A 21,853-nucleotide genomic window follows, 5' to 3' on the forward strand; every position below is an offset into this window, starting at 1 on the left:
TGGTGCTAAAGTACTTCAGAAAGAGGCGAAGGAGATGTGTATAAATGTTTATTTTTAAAAGAAAATGTACAAAAAGGGGAATTTTAAAATACGTAACAGCTGTTTATATACATCGATTCTTATTGCTGATTTATATGTATTGCACAACCATATTATTAATTACGATTCTGGGACCTGGGCTTTTCTGAAATGGCAAAAATGTATTACCAGTAGCCTCCCAGTCTGCCCAGATGCCAGCAAGTTACCAGGACGTGTGGTAGGTGAGTGGAGAGCACAGGGAGCTGTAGCACGGGAGCTGCTTCTTGGGTCGCGTCTGTGCCCGCAGTGATGAGATGTTGGCAGCAGCTGCCAGTAGCAGAGCCCTCACTTCAGTGGAAACAAGGGCCGGGCCAGGGCGAAAGGAACAAATAGCGCTAGCTCAAGACAAATTGGTGCTGTCGACGTTGTCACCATCATAGTTTTAACTTCGTGTTTGGTCTTTGCCACATATTCTACAATATTTTATTTTGCCATAAGACCTCTTTGTGGTGGGGGCAAACTTTGCACTTAACTATACGTGCAACACTTGCACTTTACTTTTTTTCCTCCTCCAACTGTCTGAATTAGAGCGGCCGCAGTAGGATTACAATTGCTTCTGCTGTGAACTACAATCATGGCTTTTCATGTACTAAACAGCTGTGTGTTTTTTTTTTTTTTTAAGAATCACAACTGTAAATTTCAGTTTGACACGTCTACATGATGTTGCCCCTAAGATTTTTGCACACTATATTCTTGTATATTATTTCAAATAAATTCATTAAAATTTGGTGGCGTCTGCTTTCTGAAATGAAGACGAAGATGTGTCAGGTCCCCCCCCAGGCTCTGTGAGCCCGGCCCGAGTCTGTTTTGATACCTGGCACTTTGGAAGCTGCTGAAGAATTGCAGATACTGAATTCAGGAGTGGGAAGTCAACGTTCTTTATTACATTTTAAGCAAAAAGAGAGGTGAAATCAGTATAAATTATTCCCAAGTGACAGCAGTGCAAGAGCAAATCATTTCTGTTATTTATAAGTATTTTTCTCTGTGTTAAAATTAGTGATTTTTAGATGGAAACTGATGATTCTGGCATTTCAAAAGGACAATTTTCTGAATAAGGCTAAAATGTATTCAGCTCTTTTAGACTGCACTTGCAGGAAAAAAGAGCTACTTCCTTATTTGAGATATTCAGTAATTACGCTGTAATATTTGAGTATGCTCTAATTTTATACCTTCCTAAATTCAAAAGGAATGCAAGAGAACGATTCATTCTTAATAGCACGTAGCAACGATACAAATTTCTAACAACATTTGTGTATAAATAAATTCCCATGAGAACGTAAAGCAAGAGAGAAGCTCCACAGATAAAGCAGGTAAACATACCTCACTGTAAAGCGTATGTGTGTGGAAATACTTTACGCTAACCCCCAGTAGAGCTGTGGCAGCAGAGAGCCGTGACCGTGTTCCTGCCCACCCGCATTCACTGAAGGGCCGACATCGCCTTCTGCAGCAGCTGAACCATGATGGGATAGACGGGAGCAAACTCCTTTCCTTCTCGCGCTCTTACTGACTGAACGTAAGCTTCCAGCGCGCCTCTAAGGAAAAACACAGTTATAGCAATAAAGTAGCGTGCAAAGTACTGGAAGTTCAAGATCTGAAATTGAAATTAATCAAAATCGTTCCCTGCTACAGAATTTTCCTTAAACGATTTCACGTGTCTTTGTGGATAGAAGCAGCGAACAAAGCCTGCAAAGCTCTGCAGAATTGCTCCATGCTCTTCTCTCCTTTCTTGCATGTTTTGAGGAGTGAACAAGTTAACATTTAAATAATCAACAGCACATGTTGCAGATGGCTTGAAATGACAGCTCTGACGCACAGACGCAGGCACAGTGCTGTACTGGTAACCTTTAGAAAGGAAAAGAATAGACTCCAGCTGCTGCACACCCCGAGTACAACTTCCACAGTGGAACTGGGGCACCCGCGGACAGCTGCGCTGTGCTGAGCTGAGCTGCCTTCAGGTGCTTCCCTGGCTCAGGCTGCTGAACCGCTGTCCTCCGGGAGATACTGCTCTGTGCCACAGACAGACTGCGTCTGTGCACTCGTACATCTTCACTCTGTTTTTCTTACACACTGTTGTAGGAGGTCACACCTGTGTGATTTACACAAATAGAGAACTTCCATGCTGAAAGGGGCAACTGTGATGACGTACTTGTCTGTGCATAGTTCAACTTAACTTGCTTTGCAAGTACAGGGCCTCCTATCACCCAGTCATTCTGGGAAATAGTGCTGTTGAATTACTGTCCACCTGTAGAACACAGGCTGTAATATGAACTTCAGCTGTGACATACTGGTCCACGAAGTAGGCCAAGCTAGTTCCACAGCTACTCAAATACAGCATCGAATTTAACTCATTTTTTCCTATCCTTTTTCTCCTCCCATTTCTTCATAAGAGACAACGAACTGGGGGCAGGGTGGGTCCTTCTGAAAGCCTTTGTTGGGGCTACATTCCATGGTGCTATTTACAGCAAAATGACATTATTGAGGAGAAAACACACACCCCCAGCAGACCCTATTTCAAGAGGAGACTCAGGCACCTGGTGCAGCCCCGCAGCGCTCATACAGAGCATCATCACACAGCATTCCAGCAGCACCCCGCCTCCATCCCGCACAGCTGCAGCTCTGGCTGCTTGTGCCCCAGCAGGAGAGCTGAGCTTGCTCTGGGTTGCAGTCTGGGGAAGTGGTCGTGAGTGAGTGAACGAGTGAGAGTGTGTGTGCGCACGCACATGCGCGTGCTGGAAGTGCTGGAGCCTGGGGTGCCCCCACCTCACCACCAGGCAGTGACCCGTGAGCCTCCTGGCATGAGCACACAGATGAGGTGGGTGAAAACAGGCACACAGGTGCACACATTTGCAGTCAAACTCTCCAGGCACATCATGCTGCAGAGCTCCAAGGGAGACGTGGCAGGAAAAAGCTGCAGGCAGCTCTCCTGCTGAGCACAGGGTGGGAATGAAGCAGGACGGTACCGGGCAGTGCCCACTGCTCACTGCAGCTCTGGGCATGGGCACACTGCGAGACTGAGGTGATGGAAAAGGAGGGTGGGCTGGCTTACTGGGGAGACTCAGAGGTTCCAGAAGCATACAGTGACTGAGCACACAAACAGCACTGGCCTGCATGCTTTCGAGAGCTGTTCAATTTCAGTAACAGTTCTTCACCAGTGAGTTACTGCCGAGTGCTCCACACCTGGTACCAACACATACTAAAGAATCCCTTTGCATTATTTTTTTTTGCATATCAACAAACAGCAAGAGAAAAGCTATCCCCCTTCACAAGCAGAATGGCAGGGACAGAATATTTTACCTAGCTGTACCAGAGCTGCCTTTATGCACTTGGTCGGCTCCCTGAAAGCTTTCATCCTGCTTTTCCCTCTGGGAGCCTCACAGAGCCTACGGGATGGAAGCAGCAGGTACAGAACCACTCGCTGCCCTCACATCTCCAGGGGCAGCTCACCCCGCTCCCATCACCAACACTGACTGCAGAGACTGGCCACATCCCCAGGTAAGCTTTAAATCCCATGAGAAGACGAGACGGGAAGAGACAGCGGCTCAGTGTGCTTCTCAGCCCTGCGGGTCTGCAGTGGCAATGGGGCACACAGAGCACGTGGTCAGCTCTGAACAGGGGTGGGAGGTGCAGGCAGGGCCGGCTCATGGATGCTGTCAAGATGAAGAGAGATGCTTCACACACTCTAATGTGTATCACGCTTCCCCTCAGGTCAGCGCAGTGCTCAGAGCAGCAGTAATCATTAAATGCATTGGATTTTAGTCACCTTCTACAAAGAACAGTCCCCTATATTAAAAAGACAGTTGAGAAACTCCTCTAACAGTTTTCTTACTGTAGCCGTCAATCATTCGTCCGCAGAATCTTTCTCCCTTCCCACTCACAAGTGCCCCTCTGTCTTTTCCTCTATTCAGTCCTCAAAGGTTGTTGGCTCCAAATAGGTTTTAAGTCATCAAAAGCCGCAAATAGAAAAAAACATATTGACCTGCTTAACTTAGAACACTCTGACACCTCCTGGTGAAGTTGTGGGTTGGCATCATTACCCAGATGGTAACACTGCTATCCCTTCCCGACATTATCTCCTTGCTTGAAAAAAACCTTGAAAAACATGACAGAGATAACCAGATACTTCAGATGAAAGGGAGAGGCGGCTCTACCCTAAAAGCAGTACCCAAAGACACTCCATGTCGGTCCTTGATAATCCTTACACAGAGTGTTATTCCCACCAGATCAAACAAGAGGGAATGAGATTTAGGCTACGCTAAGTGCCCAACAGCAGCACCCGAGCCCTGCCGGCCCACCTTCCTGCTGCTTTTATCTTTCTTCTCTCTCTCGTCTCAAGAGAATCCGATTTAACTGGCAAACAAACTCTGACACTGGCAGGTGCTGCCCCCCTGTAACTCAGGGAGCAGCTGAAAGGCGCTCTGCAAGTTGTCCCATGAGCGGTCAGAGCTCGGGCCTGCCCAGAGCCTGCTCCTTCCCCAGCAGACAAACAGCCAACAGAAGCAGCCCTGTGTCAGCTCCCTCGTTGTGCTTTCACTCTCACAGCTTTGCTTGCTTTGTTTCAAAGCAACAAAGTCAGACTTCGTCAGTTTCACCAGCCCAGGAACACCGTAACTGTTTTCCACTCAAGACAAACAATAATTACCGCTCCATCAGTACCATAAGGTGAATTCTCAGGCATTTTTCTAAAACATACTTTGCACAATTCTCCATTAAATAATGAAAATAAAGCCTTCTCAATATTGTAACATTAAATGCATTCACTCCCTCCCATGTCCCACGTTCCCATCTCCAACAGAAGCATTTAAATGCCCTGAAGTTGATAGCTAAAATGCAATTCAGAATCAGAAACTTTACATGGAACTAAAACAGAAGCCAAGTTCTCCTCAGACAGCAGAAGCTTTGCTAATGGCTCAACTCAAGCCAAAGGTGTGGCGTGTTGAACGTCGCCTCACCAAATTTAACATTTACATCAGGCTTCCCTGACTGGACATTTGGAGCCAGGGAGGCAGCTTTGGGAGTGCGAGGGAGGAAAGGGCTGGGAGAGGTCACAAAGCACAAACGGTCATAAAGTAGATGTGATTTCAGAAGTACATTCTGGATGGAAGTTTTGTTTCTCTGAAGACAGTTACCTAATTTAAGGGTGGGACTTCGAGACTACAACATACAGCAACACAGAGCGCAGGAGCTGCTTAGGGCAAAGCAATGTCTTTGCTGGAGCTCACAGCCAGAGTTTAGGCTGGCTGAAATGGAAAACCCCTCAAAATGTGTCTCACTGAAGCTGCTGAAATGCCTGCATGACTGCATCTCATTCTGGCAACAAACGCATTTAATAGCAGTGCTACCACCTGAAATGCATTTTTTATGATACTATTTTTGTAAGCTTGACTGTTTCTAGCTCAAAGAAGCTTTTGTAAATTATTCTGGCAGCACAGAATGTAATTCAGATGCATCATTGTACTATTAAAGTCCTCTATTAGAAAAGGTATACTTGCTCCTGTAGAGGACACTGTAAAAACACCAATGCATAAGTAATAATTAAAAAATCAACAGCACCAGGGTTGAAAACAGTACCACCCAGTTTGCAGCGCTGAGATCACAGCCGTTGTCATATAGAAGATGTAGTTCATAGTTACATTACTGATGTTTAAGAAGATGGAAGAAACCCTGTTTATGTAATATACAAAACATACTCTTGAAGGGATTAGACTAAATAATGCCCTATATTCAGCATCTTCCAGTCTAATAAAGGACATAAAACCTGTTCAGCAATCTGTTTCTATTTTCAAAGACAAGCTATGGTATACATTACAAATATTGCTTGTAAAAGAGAGCTATGGAAAGAGGGTTGGTGGGATGTTCTGCATACATTAATGCTTCATTAAAAATGCCATAAGAAGTAAGAAAAAAAAAATCTAAGATACCCTCCTACATACGGAAAAGGATTTTAAAGCACTTATTAAATTACTTCACTTGCTTGAGCAAAAACATGAGCTTTCTTGGAAATCAGGACAAGCTGATTATATAAGACCCAGATAGTTCTTTTTTTAAAATGGTATTTCAACTCATGAAGATTTGTATCTACTGCAAAAAGAAAAAAAAAAGTGTACGATTTGGGCTACGGTTCTTCAGGAGAATTTAATACGTATCACTTAGAATTACTCTAATTAATTAATTAATTTTGTATGGTACTGTGAATACCAGCGCTGCCCCTGGGCTCTGACTCAGGAGAACAGGCCGATGGTGATGGGAAGCTCAGAGCTCTGTGCCCAGCTCCGTGCCCGGCCCCAGGCAGCTGGCGGGGCAGCTGGAGGGCAGCAGGGTCAGACGTGGCGTGGTGCTTTGCTAGAAGCTGATGGCATAGCCCCAAGTCAAAGAGAAAAGTAGAAAATGTGCTGTGCAAGAGTGAGTCTGTCCAACAGCAGGGCTATGTAATCGGTACTATGAGAGGTACTATAAATCCAAATAGTAAAATCTCCAACATCATCATTCGTAGCGCAACAAGTAACATCTCTGTTTCATTTAAAATTACCTAATGAAGAGCTTGGTGCATCTGGGCTTGGACAAACCAGAGCAACTGGCACCAAGTATGTTTATGGACGAGAGGTGCTGGCGGGGACGTGTGCGGACACACCGACATCAGCCCTCCAGGAGATGAGCTCCTCGCTGTGCTCAGCAATGGGAGGAGGCAAGTCTGAGAAAGAAGTGTTTACCCCAGGGGTCCTCTCCATCAAGCTGGCTCAAACCCTGCCAAGTGGAACAGCAAGCTTTCCTTTATGGGAGATTGGTTGGGTTTTCCAACTTAATAAAATTTAAAAAAAGAAAAGGCGCCCTGGCTGCTTGCAGAAGGGCTCCTTCCCACACAGCCCCAGCCCTGCAGCACGGCCATCTCAGCCAGCCTTACACATCCTCGGGGTAGTTGTCTGCCCGGTTCTTGCCCACGCGACCTTTGTTGAACAGAGAAAATATAGCTTCCAGGGCACAGTGCAGCTGACCTATTTTAGGTGCCTGCTTCAGGATGAGAAGAATCAGCCCCGGCAGTGCCTGCTCCTCTCTGTAACAGGAGTACAGCTAATGCACCTCTGGCCAGGTAAATCCAACCCTTTATGCTGAATACAAGCAGAAAGAAATGCATATAGACACTCAGAATGCTCAGAATTCACAGGACTAACACTGTGAATGTTGTGCTGCATAGGAAGCATTTAAGATCCACAGAGCTGAAGAAAAACTTGCAATTAGATTTAATATAAAGCTGTAAAGATTCTGATCACACGTGTGAATTAATATCTGAGAAGCAAGTCCCTAGAGAAATTGCACAGTTGTTATAAACTGAAGTTGCAGAAAATTACCATTTGCAAGGCTGCACCAAACGCAAAGATAATTTCTCGAAGTAGGCCAGAGATTGGAAGGCCCAAGATGCACAGGGTCCAATTAGCGCAGCCCAAGTGCAGCAGGAAGGCTTGGAGAGGGCACAATACAAGACCTGACAAATGAGCAAGCCGCCCGCAGTTCAGCTCAGGCTCATGCACACAAAGGAGGCACGGAGGACAAAGGACAGAATAGCAGGCTCAGAAAGCTTCAAATATAGTAGAAAGGAAAATACAGTACGAGTGGAACAGATGGCCACAGGAGCGGCTGGTTTGCTTGCCTGTCTTCTGTAGGGCTCAGCAGCCTACTAGAAGTGGCTGTCATGACAAGAGATGGTCAAAAGGAGATGCATACAGCAATGCATACGCAAGTTAGCAGAGTCAGGAGAATCATGTCCTTTACTCCCTGGCCTCACCGCGCTCTGCATGACCCTAACGCATGGGGCCACAGGGGCAGCAATTCCCACAGGGAAGGGATGCGCTCAGCAAATTGCAGCGCAGCAGAGGGCTGTGTGCAGGAGGTGGCACTAGGGATGGATAGAAAAGCAGCCAGCAGGGGCAGGGACAAAAAGCCGTCCATTGGGAGGAATGCCTGGAGCGTGACCGGCGGTGTTAGGGAAGGACAGGTCTCTACTGCTGCTCCTCCATGCCCTGCAAGTGAGGGCAAGCACTGCATAGTACAAAGCACAAGGACCAGTCTGACTGTAAAATGTTCGAATGATAAACTCACAGCAGCATGTTCCTAGGATTGTTAAATTTAAGTACTTTCATAGTTGTACTGCATGCAAAATGAATATGGGATTCTGAACTGAAAAGGCTGTTTGCCGGCAATATGAGTTGGTCCAAGGGAAGATACTCTCTCCATCTAAAAGCTTTCTCCTCAGTGTATTAAAACCTCGGTGGTCAGAGCAACTTATCAGCGTCTGGACACGACCAGCAGAAGCCCATTACGTGAATCAGTCTGAACAAAGTTTAATCATAAGCAAAGACAATAACGTGTTGTAGTTTAAGGATGGCATTCTCAAATTTGTGCAGAGAAATCAACGGTTTTGCCAGTACTATCAGGACAGAGATTACACTAAAAATAATCACCGCTAAGTTACACGTATAGCTGTATACCTATTACCAGTGCTATATCTCTTACTCATTTCCTATAATTCAAGATGCCATGGTGCAAGATTCAAGAAACCTAGCTTTGTAGCTAAACTAGACTAATGACATGTATGATTTTCAAAATATACTGTTTTAATACACATATGAAGAAGCATATTTGTATTTTAATAATTTGGAAATTAATCCTATTAAGGTCTATTGGTGATCAATAAGTATTTCCTTAGTTGGCACAAGCAATACAGTGGACTACATGGTGCTATCAGCTTCAAGAACAATAAATGTTTATAGCAGACTCTTCTTGGTTGTGTATTCTAAATCCTGGTTTATAAGTGAAGACAGATAAGAGCAGATTTTCTCAAGTACAGCCACTGCTGGCTGGAGCTGAAGAGTCAGCTTTCACAATTTCAGCAAAAGCTGGCCACCTCCATGCACAGAAATGCCAGGACAGAGTTGGCTTCCAGTTTGAGTTTGGCACAGCTCTACGTGACAGCCTCTCCTGTGCCACTCAGGTGAGTAACACTGAGGTTGGGTCGGGACATTGGGAAGGTGGCTGGGTAAGTTGGGCCACTGGGAGCCAACTGATCATCCAAGCTTGAATCCAGAGGATCTACATGCTGGCTCTGTACTGTTCATACAGCATTACCATTCTTCTGATGTATTTTAAAAAACAGTTTGTTTTGAAAAACAAAACTCTCCATAACTTTTCCTAACATTTCAAGACACAAAATAGGATTTACTTGTAAAGTTATCTACACTAGGAAGATTTCATAAAATCATAAAAACTTCTTAAAGATCCTCAGTTGATTTGAATAAGAATAACATTATATTACACGGGTTACAAACAAGAGTCTTCCATTTCAAATTCCTATCTACATTTTCATTGTCTAAGCATTAAATGCTTCTCTATGGCAAAATGGCTGCAGCCTTGGCTTGCTAATGGTTGAGAGTTTTGCTAAAATACAGTGTTAATCTGAACCATCATTGGGTGTGATTTCCGTCTTTTGCAAGATTATACGTTCATTCCAAAGGCACTGGAGGATTTGGATATGGCAGAGGAAGGTGTTCAGTTTACACATTCTCCCATTTTGCAACTAATTCCGTGAGTGGGGAGAGGGTAACAGTAATTATGATATGTTTCCTACTGCACACTTCTCTACTTTTTGTGACAAGTCCTGGTGCCCCTATAAGTTATTGTCCAATTGTCATAAATTTACAGAAGAAATAAAGATGATTTTTACCGTATGAGTGCAAGCCTGTCTTTTTCAGAAGGATGATCATCGAGCCATTGAGAGTAGCGGGCAATGGACCACTCAGCCCTCTGACACAGGGAAATACAAAGAAACACCAATTACACATAAATGTGGAAAAGGACATACACACTAATTTCAGAAATAATGATGAAATAAGTGAAATCAATAAGAGGCACTCTTAACACTGCAGTGATGCAGAATTAGTTAAGAAATCAGAGACTATTTAGCAGAAATGGCCCAATGCATTATTTTGGAAGCTCAGACATGATCTGCTACATCAGCTGCTCACCCAGTTCTGGCAGTGGATTGAATCTAGATTTTCTACATCCGACTGCAACTTGCAGCCTACAATAGGTCTTTCATTTTCTTCTATGAGCTGACAGAATATTAAAGAACTGAGAGACTATTCAAAATCAGATTATCGTCTTCCTACTGTTAATGAAAATATGAAATCAATGACCATAACGGCTTTGTCACAATGAAAACAAAGTCAGTAAGTCATATAAAATACGAGCTTGAATATTTTTAACTAAAATAACCAAGGCAAACAAAAATGTTTCTTCCTCCTCAGGACATCTAGAAAACAAAGACGGGTTAATCTTATTACCTGGAAGGGTGATTTTAACTCTGGTGGTGCTCTTGTAAATAAGAACTGAAGAATGACGCTGAATGGAATAACTTCTCCCAGGGCTGGGCTGTTGGCAATATGCTCACTGGTCTGGAACAGCAGTGGTCTGGAACAATGAAACAATATACTTGTGAAAGGAAGGAAAGTCTTATCTTATGCATTAGAACAATACCTACCCAGTGGCAATATTGTCACAGGGTAAAATCACCTTGTTTTTTTCCACCAGTCTGCATCTCAGGTTTTTCAACACAGGTTCAGATTGTGAAAACAGAAGTTGCCTGTTTTAATTAAACAGTACAGGACTGCAAATTTTATATTACAGTGGAAAGACATAAGGCAACTACAGAACTTGCTATCATAAAGCAGCAGCACTGAAAGCAACACAAAACGGTACAATTTGGCCATGATTTACATGACAAAGACTTTTAAATCAGAGTCATACTCTGCATAAAATTTACAAGAACTTTAATCTATTTCTAATTTGCTTGTGGGTGTTGCCAAAAAAGCCCTCAGTTCAATCAGAACTAACAAAAGGTAATAAATTAGCTTTGAAATACAGTTTGGTCATAGAAACAACTGCAGGCTGCTGTGCCCGCAACTCACCTGAACGACCTCAGCTGCCTGTAAGATTTTCCTAGGTCAGAGACTCGGCGGCAGAGCGGTGCTACTGCTAACTCCATCTGTAAAAACAAAGATTTGAATTTGAATTAGACTATCCCAAAAAATCAAACTCAGTATTTCAGTAGTTTGCCAACTCATCAGTTTATCACTGGTGGCTGCCTTTGAGACAAGAAGCTGTTCTTTCATATTGCACTGCCCAAGCCAAATCTTCTGCTCATTCTTGGCAACACAGAAAGCAGTGCATACAAACAATAGCTACAGATAAGAACAGGACATGCTCTTGTGAGCTTCCTGTGACTGAAGCTTTGTTTGTCTGAGCTCAGTTTCACGGTGATGAGTTTCCTGATGAAGCACTTACATTAAGAGCCCCAAAGTTCTGATCTCAGAGTGGGAAGACAAGAAATCTAGGCAGGTTTCTGCAAACCACTACAAAAGCAGTAGAAGCACACACATATAAGGGCTGCTCCAAAAGTAATGCCTGCTCTTTTATTTTGTTGGCCCATGACAGCAGAATTGGATGTTGGCAGTAGAGGCTGAACCTTCCCATCAGTTTTCTGTTACATGTTGTTGCTGTGCGACAGATATCAGCAGAGGGGCAGTCTGGCAAAATGGCGTCTGACGTGGAAGTACAGATGAAGCAAAGGTGTGGAAATGAATTCCTCCATGTGGAAAAAATGGCACCCACTGACATTCATTGATACTTGCTGAATGTTTGTGGAGACCAACTAGTGGATGTGAACACAGTGAGACAGCAGGTGTTGCATTTCGGCACTGGCAACAGTGATGTGAAAGACAAACCACTTTCCAGACAGCCATGTAAATTTTTTATGAGTGTGGCACACAGGCTCTTGTTTATTGCTGGCAAAGATGCACAGCTAATGGTGGTGACTATGTTGGAAAATAGCGTTTGGTAGTTGAGAATTTGCTCTATCAAATAGTGTTATTGCGCTCTTGGTATCTGCTGAAGTTTCCGTGGAAATAAATAGGAGGCATTACCTTCAGAGCAACCTACATATTTCAGCTGAACATCCTTTTCTTTGGTGAAGGACAAGATTAAAGTGGTTCATTCATGAATACTCAGCCCCAAATTCAAGGGCACAAAAGCTAGTGGACTAGAAGGCAGCAGGGACCTACTACCATGGACTCACAGACAAAAGAACATCCGTAAGAGCGTTATTTTCTGTCCATTCCCCGCTCTGAGTTACAGAATCCATCTTTAAAAACAAACAATTTTTAAACTCTGGTTTTTAAGCAACGTGGAGTTCATCTGTCTTTCCAAACAAGAGCCAGACTCTGCTCAAGTTCTTCTATCACTCATGTGAGACTAAATTCCCATCACAAGACCTTCATTACCACTGAAGACAGAGAAGTGAGAGAAACAATTTCACCTCCCAATCCCAGACTGAACCCTTCAGTGCCATTACATGGCAAAATTTTGGTTAACATGTACAATAATGCAAACACCACCATGTAAAAAAATAAAACACTGGGAAAATCCAGATGTGGATTAAGACCTTTTTTTTTTCAGAGCTGAAGTGTCAGTTAACAGAAGGATGCAAATTTTATTCTTCGTGTAGATTTGTTAAAATCCCCAACTTAGAAAATCATTCAGACTGCTTTCCAAGTAGTGCACAATTAAGATATTCCAAAGGATCAGAAATGAAAACCACCACACAATCAGCCTCCCATTTAAGTAACATTGCTGAACTTGTTCCAAAGCACCTGTGATCATACAGTATCCACACAGCTGCCCAGAGGCTGCAGATCTCCTCTTTGGAGATCTCCAGAAGCCGCCTGGCCATGGCCCTGGGCACCCTGCTCTGGGTGTCCCTGCTGGGACAGGGGTTGGGCAGAGGGACACAGAGGGCCCTGCCAGCCCCAGCCATCCTGGGATTCCGTGTGCATGATGGGAGGAGTCCTATCGCTCAGCTCTCAACATCTGTAAGTTATCTTCATGGACACTGTAGTGAAACAACCACTTCTGGTGTGGGATACCCTGAGGGAGATATCGAAATTAGGTCAGTTGGGTCATGTTGTAGGAGCACCCACTAGGTGACCCTCCATCAGACAAATCCAGGAGACCCAGAGTGCCCCAGCTAGGCACCTACACTTCCTCTACACACATGGCAAGGGAGCACCTCAGAAGAGTGATGGGGAAGGCTCTCGCAGGCAGCACAAAGCCGCTCCCTGGGCCCAGAGGCCTTGTAGTACATGCCTCACATTCAGCATGCCGTGGGAAGCCAGTGTCACCTTGCTCAGGAGGAATCCTCAGCTGCTGTGCCTTGTTCTGAATTTGCTGGCACAAGTGAGCAGTGCTGAGTGCATGCAGGTTCTCCGTTGGGATTTCTGCAGGGAGGTGCTCCAACTCTACATGGTGATAAAGATTAACACAAGGTCAGCTGGTTGCTTCCACACATCCCCTGGGACATTTCTAAGCATGTATGGGAGCCAAGAGGCTTCCAATCTGCTGCAAAGGATCAGGAGCAAGCAGCCAAGAAGAAGAGCTTATTAAGTAGGATTTGCTGCATCATGATACAAGATCCCAGCAGACCCTGAAAAACAAATGGGAGCTCTGATTTCTTCAGAGTTTCTTTTCAGGCAGCAGCACTGATCCTGTAGGAGCTGGTGTCCCTGAGCTGGTGGGAGCCATGGGCTCATAGCTGGGAGGAACTGGGGAGAAAATCATTCTTTTAGGTGCTTTGGAGAATTTGAGAGTAGGCAACAAGCAACCATTCTGACTTGTGGAAACAGATATGCATGGATTAAATTGTATCCACAAGGAGAAGGATCCCTGCAGAGCAAAATGTAATTCTGCTTAGTAAGTTTTAAATGGTTGTTTCTCTCCTGAAACATAATATGATGTAATGAGACATAAGTGAAATTTTCTACAGCTTAACCAATTCCTTATTAAAACAAATTTAAATGATTTCTCTTGAACATACTTAGCAGCTTCCATAAATCAGCATTTTCAGTCTTAAATGCTGAAGAATAAAATTTACTTTGGAAAATTCTGTTGCTTCATCTTCAACCTTTATTCACTGTAGGAAATTATTAGAATTGATAGAGCTAGATAAATTTAATGGCAGCAGATGGTTGTTTCGTGAAGCACTAGTTGCCAAAGGAAAAAAAAAAACTGTTTTTAAGCTTTGCAGCACACTATACCATCTCAAACTGACTCACAAAGAGTGGGAATGAGTGAAAACTAATGTGGTAAAAATGTACATAAACCACAGAAACTCGTTTTTGGCGTTGTTTTTTTTTGTTTTTTTTTTTTTTTACTTTACAATACTAGTCTACTATGCGTTATAAACCAATCTCTCCAGTAAAAATTATACCTCACATAATAACCAAGATTGTTTTTTACCCACTTGCATTTTAGCTATTTGTCTGAGTCCAATGACTTGATGAGATGCCGCAGCATCTTCCTTCTGCTACGACCCCCTCTGCAGGCCTTCTGCATGGGTTTTGTGTCCCTGCAAGCACCCTGCTGGCTGGCACTGCTGGTCTTCCTCAGAGGACACACTCAGCTAGGAACAGCTGCTGTTTTTAAGGAGCTGGATTTGGGCAGAGGATAGAGTGCACATCATTTCAGTTTTGCTACCCATCATCACCTGAAGCTGTATCAGCTGTCAATTCATGCAATGTGGTTCTGCTGTAACAGCTTTTGCTATGAGATACGGCTATAGCTTCCAGAGTATTTTGGTGAGCTTCATCAGGTTGGGTGATGCTTCTGGCTGTCCGCAAGCCAGTATTTGTACAGAGTGTACAAGGCCTTTCATACATTCACGCCCAAGGGGTTTTACATATGTAAGGATGAGTAGCACCTTTTTCTTTTCCAAATTTCTCTCCCAAAATAGCAGAGCTGAAAATTCTTGTCTTCATTAAATTCATTGAAAAATCAGGCACCCAAGAAATAACGTGCAACCTCAACTGAGATAACCATTATTACAGGATCTCAGGATCTGTTGGAAGAGATGCAATAGGAAGTACAAGTGCACACTGAAAAGGGACAGTTAGAATGGAGGAAGGGCTAACTACTCTCTCCTTTCCTCTAACTTCATTCCAAATCCATTGCTTTGCCATGATTTATTCATGTACTTCATTGTGCTTCACAGAACGCAATGACAGACACCTGCCCAACTTTTATATAAAACATATTCCTCTTCTCAATGATTCTTGCTCTCTAAGCCTAAAAAGGCTATATTAGCTTTTCTTCTCAGATGACACTGTCATTGCCCATGGCTAGCTGGTCAATTATCTGTTGAACTATTCACTGGCTAGCCATATTGTACAAAATCCATCACATGGCTGGCTTTGCTAATTGGATTATGTTCAGCAACTCAAGGGTGAAGTTAATACATAGTCTAGATACAGATAATGCATATATATTGAAGAGTGCTTTGAAAAACTCCATAGTGACGTTATTGTTTAGTGCCCATTGTGCTATTTTCAAGATCTCTCATTACTAAAAAGCTGCTTTTTCAGTTGGAAAATCTGAGCATTAAATTTTTAGCAATTATATTTCCTCCTGGCCAAGATGAATTCCAAGTTTTTAAATGTTAACTCTAAATGCTTTTTTCTAGTCATTCAGCAGGAGAGAATGCTTTAAAAAGCAAGGAAGCAGAAGCGCTCTGAATTACTGTATGAAAGAAGCTGGCCTTAAAGGGACGTGGAATTTGATTTCTTCACTGTGTAGCAATTCCGAAATAGCTGATGTTTAAGTAAATCCTTCAGCTGCAATACTTCCAAAATACCGCACGTAAGAAAATAATTTCTTTCCTCTGGCAGGATAGTTGGCATTAGACATTAAGTACATTTTAGTTTTAGTAGTTTTTGTGCTTATGATTACAACCGTGATTACGACACGATGCTTCCCTCGTTTCTCAGTAAGAATCTAAAAAAGGAGAGTATTTTATGAAAAATGACAAGAAGCATTTTTACATTGTATCATCATGTTTGCTCAAAGGAACAAATTTGTTTACACTTACAAAATCACAAGTGCCTAATATTCTTGCTTTCTTAAAAGGCATATTAAGGAAATTGGATTCTGACCATATGTTAACCAGCAGTTAGAAACACTCCTATGCTAGAATTTAGCACAGTCAACTTATCCAGTAAAAACATTTTTCTAGGAAAAGTCAATAAACCCAAAATGTTTTGCATTAACATATAGATAAAAACTTCAAGAGTTGGTGGCAGCATTAACTATGTCCCATCAAAACTGTTTGACCACAGTACTGAACAATGACAAAAAAAACTTCAAGGGTAAGTCACATCTAGATGAGAAGTATACGAAGCTGAACAAAGCATAGTGTTAGTTCAAACAGGGCCAATAAAAATATTTCATTTCATTCAACAATGTCTGAAAATAATCAGTCATGACATGACATGGGGTCTGTGGCAGACAGTGGCTCCAACTTTCTCTTACATCAAACATACATCTGTATGAAAAGATGGGAAACCATGTCATGCTTTCATGCATGAAGCCTAAGGATTACTTATTTTTTGCAACATTTAGACTAGTTGTTTCAATGCAGTTGTATTTACACTTGCTATCAATGAATACCTATTTTCCTATATCGACTTACAAGTGTTATGTAGCAGATTATTAATTTTCATGCCAACTATTACTGCAGAATACCCATTTCTTCCAAATAAATTTCTCAGTTGACTGCTTTTATACGTATTTCATTCTTGGCTGCATTGTCCAGCAATTCTATCAGGTTTTAGGAAGACATGAACTAAAAACCACAAATCCCAAAGTATGCCTCAAAGTAAGTGCTGTAGCAACTCTGAATATCAAGCAAGCTAAAAGGTCCTCTGGAGAAGAACTGGTACTCCCCAGAAACATGAACACTGAAAAACCATCAAGGTTTGCTTACTCCAGGAGAACATTTTTTCTAGCCTGAATTTGAAAAATTTGGAAATAAAATTTAGTATTACATATATAAATACTGAATCACGGTCATCTTAATAACACAAAAATGAAAACAACCTGACCCAGGACTTTATAGGAGCAAACTGAAAAGCAATCTTGTGCAATTGCCTGTATAAAAGCTGAGAGCATGAATAGAGGTGAATTCAGCCTATACACTGGAAGTACTTCAAACAATGAGTCCCAAGGAACAGCACAGTGTGCGATAATAAGCTTGCAGCATTGCAGTTATTTCCTAGGGCTTAAAATGCTTCTGTGCTCCTGTAAGCACCGATCTTTATGAAATCATGACACTCTGCCATATTTCATGCCTATCATACCTACGTTTACAGCTGCCAAACTAGCAACACAACCAGCCTTACTGCTGAAATAACAGTAACGCATGAGATAACATTCTATTCCACAGTGTCAGTAGCACTTCTGAACACGGTAAGACAAAGGATGCAAGTTCAACAGAATTACAACAACAATTTCCAACTGAACAAGTAGCTGAGCTTGCTGAACGAAGACAGCTTGAAACCTCTCCCTTCCTCCTTCTGTGTAATGATACCTGCTGTTTTCAGGCAACTATCAGTAGAAAAAATCCGTGGTTGGAAAACTTTCACACTGGACTCTCAGCCAAAGTTATTGGGATGAGTAAGAGGCAACTGTATCTCTGAGTGCCCTGGCAGAAATGTGGTCAGTCCAGCAGTACAGTGCCTTTCTAGGCCTGAAAAAATTCTGCCTGCAGCATTTGCAGCCACTTGGAAAGGTTGTTTCTTTCCACCCAGCCAGAAGCCCAGCTCAGCTCTTCACTGCTCTCCTCAACCTAGAGCAGCAGCCACCTGCCTTTCTCTTCGGAGGAATCCAGACAGCTCCTCAACACAGGAACATACCATGCCAACAACAGTGTGCAATGAACTGCAGCCATAACTCACACTGAGCACTCAGCAAGCAGGCCCAGGACAAACCTACACCCTCCCCAGCAGGAGACCAGGCAGCTGGCATCGTGGACTTGTTCTCCAAAACAGAGAGAGTAGACCCAGCCAGTTCTTGTTCTAAGCCCACTTTTAAACAAGCTAAAATATTATGCAGTGTGAAAATGAGAACAACTTCAGGCAGCCCTCAGAAGCAGAAACAGTTGAAGGCAGGAGATCAGAATGAATTCAAAACCTTTTTTTTTTTTTTTTTTTTTTAAAACTTTCTCCATCCAGAGTTCAAAAGTTCATTCAGTTGTCCACTCGGGAGCTATGCTCATCAAGGTGGGAATGAACATGCAAATTCCCCTACATTCAGAAGAAAATATACCTTCATTTTTTACTTAAAAGGCAACCCATGTCAAAATGAGAAAAATATGCATTTAAAAGATAAATGAGTTATATTTTTAGTATTATAATAGCAGGTGCTTAGATCAGATGCTCTTTACAGTAGAATTTGGTAAAGATATTTCCTAAATTTATGCAACTTACTTAAGTACTGCAGCATAAATTACAAAAAATGTCTATATTCTTTCCAGAGGAGGAGTCAAGTGTCCTTTTCTTTCTATTTTATGTCATTGTCTTAAAATACAGAAGGGAATAGAACCTTCCCACTGAAAGCAATTGAACACTTCCCCTTAACTTCTATGATTAACGGCTGGTTTTCTACTTTTGAATAATGAATACAAAAACTTTACCCAAATTTATTCAACGTGAGCCTACTGCATGGTTTAATCCACTGCTAAAAAACCGACAGTTGCATAAGAATCTGAAAGCTGAAAGAGCTGGAGTTGATTCTTTCAATATCTACAGACAAAACAAAATGCCCCAAATGAGAATGCCCTGATGTCCATCTCCTACGTTGGGTATGACATCCGAATTCCCAGCCAAGAACATGGAAAGAGAGGCAGCTTTTCACATATTAATGTTTTCTGACCCCTAAGGGCTGACACAGGGCCAGGCAATCTGATGTGTATCTCCTGACAAACATTTTTCTTCTTGCCTTCTTTTAGGGCACTTAAATGCAAAAGAAATAAAACAGCCACAACCCGGAAATAAAACAGTAATTCCTCCCCTCCCTGCCTTCCTCTCCTACCCCAGTTACCTATGAGCCAAAAGCAGCACTCAATATGCAGACAAGTGAGGCCTAATTCCCCTTTCCACCTGGATAACGATAACCCATACCCTCACACCAATCTAGTGGATGCCTTTGTTTTTTGGCAAGTTAATCACATGATGTTATTATTGACAAATTAGATTTGACTACAACAGATAACACAGACAAGCAGTGGATATTAAACTCGCAATCTGTTTTGTGTTTCAGTCCAGTATAAAGATACAGGTAAATCTGAGAGACAGGCGAGTCAGATCATAAAGAGAATCCAAAAGAAAATGAAAGGGCAGTTCTTTCACAGGATATTACTATTTCTTTAGCTTGCATCCTACTCTGCAAGGTAGGTGAGTTAGTGATTAACCACCGCTGGCACTGTGATATATTAAAGCAATTAAGAAAATGACACACCATTGCGTTAGGAGAGAGAGAAAGAGTGAAGTGAATGAATGGTGGCAAATGATGGACATACCAAGGAGGTCAGTCAAGCTGGATAAAATTTCAAGATACAGCTGAATTTAAATGCAACATTCACTCGATGGAGAGCTGTCACAACTCCTGGAACGTGCTTTGCAGTGACAAGGGATCTCCAACTACTAGTGGGTGCACCTCTGAGGATTCACTATCGCAGAGAAAACGTTTAGAACTGGAATGCACCGATCTCTACAGCTGTCTGTTTACACTTTGTTGGGGGCAAAAGCACCGATGATACCTTTCAGAGAATACAGTGAAGCAACAATAAAAAGCAGAAATAAGTATTAGGGGTACCTGTGCAAAATCTGCTGCAAGCCGCATCTTCCCACCTTCACCAAGGGGCCTTATTAGACTGGCATTGCGAATGAAAAGTTCAATTGCTCTTTGAGCCATGGCTTCAGTGTTATCAAAGACAAAGTCAAAACACTCAAAATGTCTGAAGTAGTCACTCATGACTCTTCCTATAAAACCCTGTAGTTCTTTCATGTACAGAGAACAAGGGACATCTGGTTTTCCTGAGCTGGATAATGATCTGCCAAGAAAGAAGAAAGAAAAAAAGAAATAGGGACAGTTAAATTCATGTTTAAAATACAACCAAAACTGACTGGATTCTTTTTGATTTTTTTGCTACCCCATAAAGTCCTGGCATGAATTACAGAGTACCATTCAGGCTCCAAATAGAGTGTGTAGCTCTTTCTGAAACTGTGGTCAAAAAATCTCTCTTCATCAGCCATTCCCATCCTAGCAAGATGCAGGAAATCATCCTGCTCCCACCTAACTTACAGAGCCTCCATGAGTTTGGAGCCTAAGGCTCAAATCCAGCCCTCAAATGTAGACGTCCCAGCTGTTGATTTACAACTCTAATAATGGATCAGAAAATACAAGCACATGTCATGGGGTCACTAGTTTAGCCGATCCCAAACCTATTTTCTTAGAATTAGTTTCCTAGACTGCTCCAAACCCAGGATTATGAAGTCAATCTAATTATCATAGAAGCAGCACAGAAGCTAGAAAACACAGAAATAAATCACCTTTCTCTTCCTTTGAAACACAGCCAGGCAACCAAGCTCTTCCAAACTGAGCATACAGAATACCTAACAGAACTCAGCCTTTGGCTGCAATCAGTTTATTCACTCAGAGATATTTTACTAGAGGCAGCAAAAGAAAGATAGAGAGGGTAAAATATTGACAGCTTTTGCTTTTGTTAAATAAAAGTCAAAAGGAAAACAAAAACCAGCTCTGAAAATACATTTTTTTTCCAGTGAATTTCCAAGACAGAATACAAAGGAGCGATGTTCATTGGCCAAATCTTCTGCATCTGCAGGACATCTCATGATGATGTAAGACACGTTAGAACAGACATAACAACCAAAACAATGCTCACAAAGGAAGTCTCAAGTACAGTTAGGACTCAAGATATTTGCGGATAAAGAATACTAGAAATGGCAATCTGAAATTTTACAAAAAATGTACACACCAAACCTGAGCTTTCAATAAAAAAAAGATTCTTTGAACCATTTCACATTTAGTAATGTGTTAAGAATTTTTTCCATGTAATTTTGAATCAGAGGCCTTATGCTTTATTTTAAGAAAAAAGAATACTGACATTTCTGGTAACTATCCAGAAAAAAAAGGCAAAAGAAAAAAAAGGAAAAAAAGCAGAGAATCTTTTCAAGCAGAAGAGGGTTTTTTAAAGCATAAAAAGGGCCCCTGATAGGTTTTCTTTTCATTTTAAAATGAATTTTACTCAACAGATGTGGGAAAAAAAAGCGAAGAAGACATATGCTGCCCGATTAATTTGTTTCAATAGATAGCTGTGTTAATTGACCATAATGCATCACCTACCTTCCCCCTAATAAACACGGGCTCTTGCTCCAAGGACTCTGTAGCAATAACAATTTATTATGCATATGGCAGTAACAATTTATTATGCACAGGCAGGATGCCTTACTAAGGCAACAGTAAGTTTTAAAAATACTGGTATTTACCCAGAAAAATCTTCCTGGTGCATCGTGATGATAATAGCTTCTACTGAATCTCCTACAGAGTTCAGTAACGGTTGAATTGCACTACCCATCAGATCATGGACTGCCTAAAATAGAGTAAGAGAAAGGCAGAAATAAGGAACAGAAACTACAAGCATTTGCATTTTGACACCTCAAGAATACCTTGACAAACAGTTCATTCTAATTGTGTTTTTTTTTTTTTTTTAACAATTCTGTATTAGAAATTGCTAAATAGAAGGACAAAAGCCTAAGACAGCATTTATCTTTTACTGATCTTACCAGTATGGTACATAAATAAGGCTGTTTACTACTTCTATGTA

General features: G+C 42.0%; 1 protein-coding gene across 1 annotated transcript in view; it reads right to left on the bottom strand.

Moving 5' to 3' along the window:
• COG5 (component of oligomeric golgi complex 5) overlaps positions 668 to 21,853 on the bottom strand; it is a 185,938-nt gene continuing 164,752 nt past the window's right edge. The window contains exons 17-22 of the mRNA XM_021384587.1: positions 21,516 to 21,619; positions 19,822 to 20,059; positions 11,034 to 11,110; positions 10,410 to 10,536; positions 9,791 to 9,870; positions 668 to 1,610 (exon numbers count right to left, since the gene is read on the bottom strand). Coding sequence (XP_021240262.1) covers positions 1,496 to 1,610; positions 9,791 to 9,870; positions 10,410 to 10,536; positions 11,034 to 11,110; positions 19,822 to 20,059; positions 21,516 to 21,619 — 741 coding nt within the window. The 3' untranslated portion in view covers positions 668 to 1,495. The remainder of the gene's footprint in view (positions 1,611 to 9,790; positions 9,871 to 10,409; positions 10,537 to 11,033; positions 11,111 to 19,821; positions 20,060 to 21,515; positions 21,620 to 21,853) is intronic.

This window comes from Numida meleagris, chromosome 1 (genome assembly GCF_002078875.1).
Source record: "Numida meleagris isolate 19003 breed g44 Domestic line chromosome 1, NumMel1.0, whole genome shotgun sequence".
NCBI lineage: Eukaryota > Metazoa > Chordata > Aves > Galliformes > Numididae > Numida > Numida meleagris.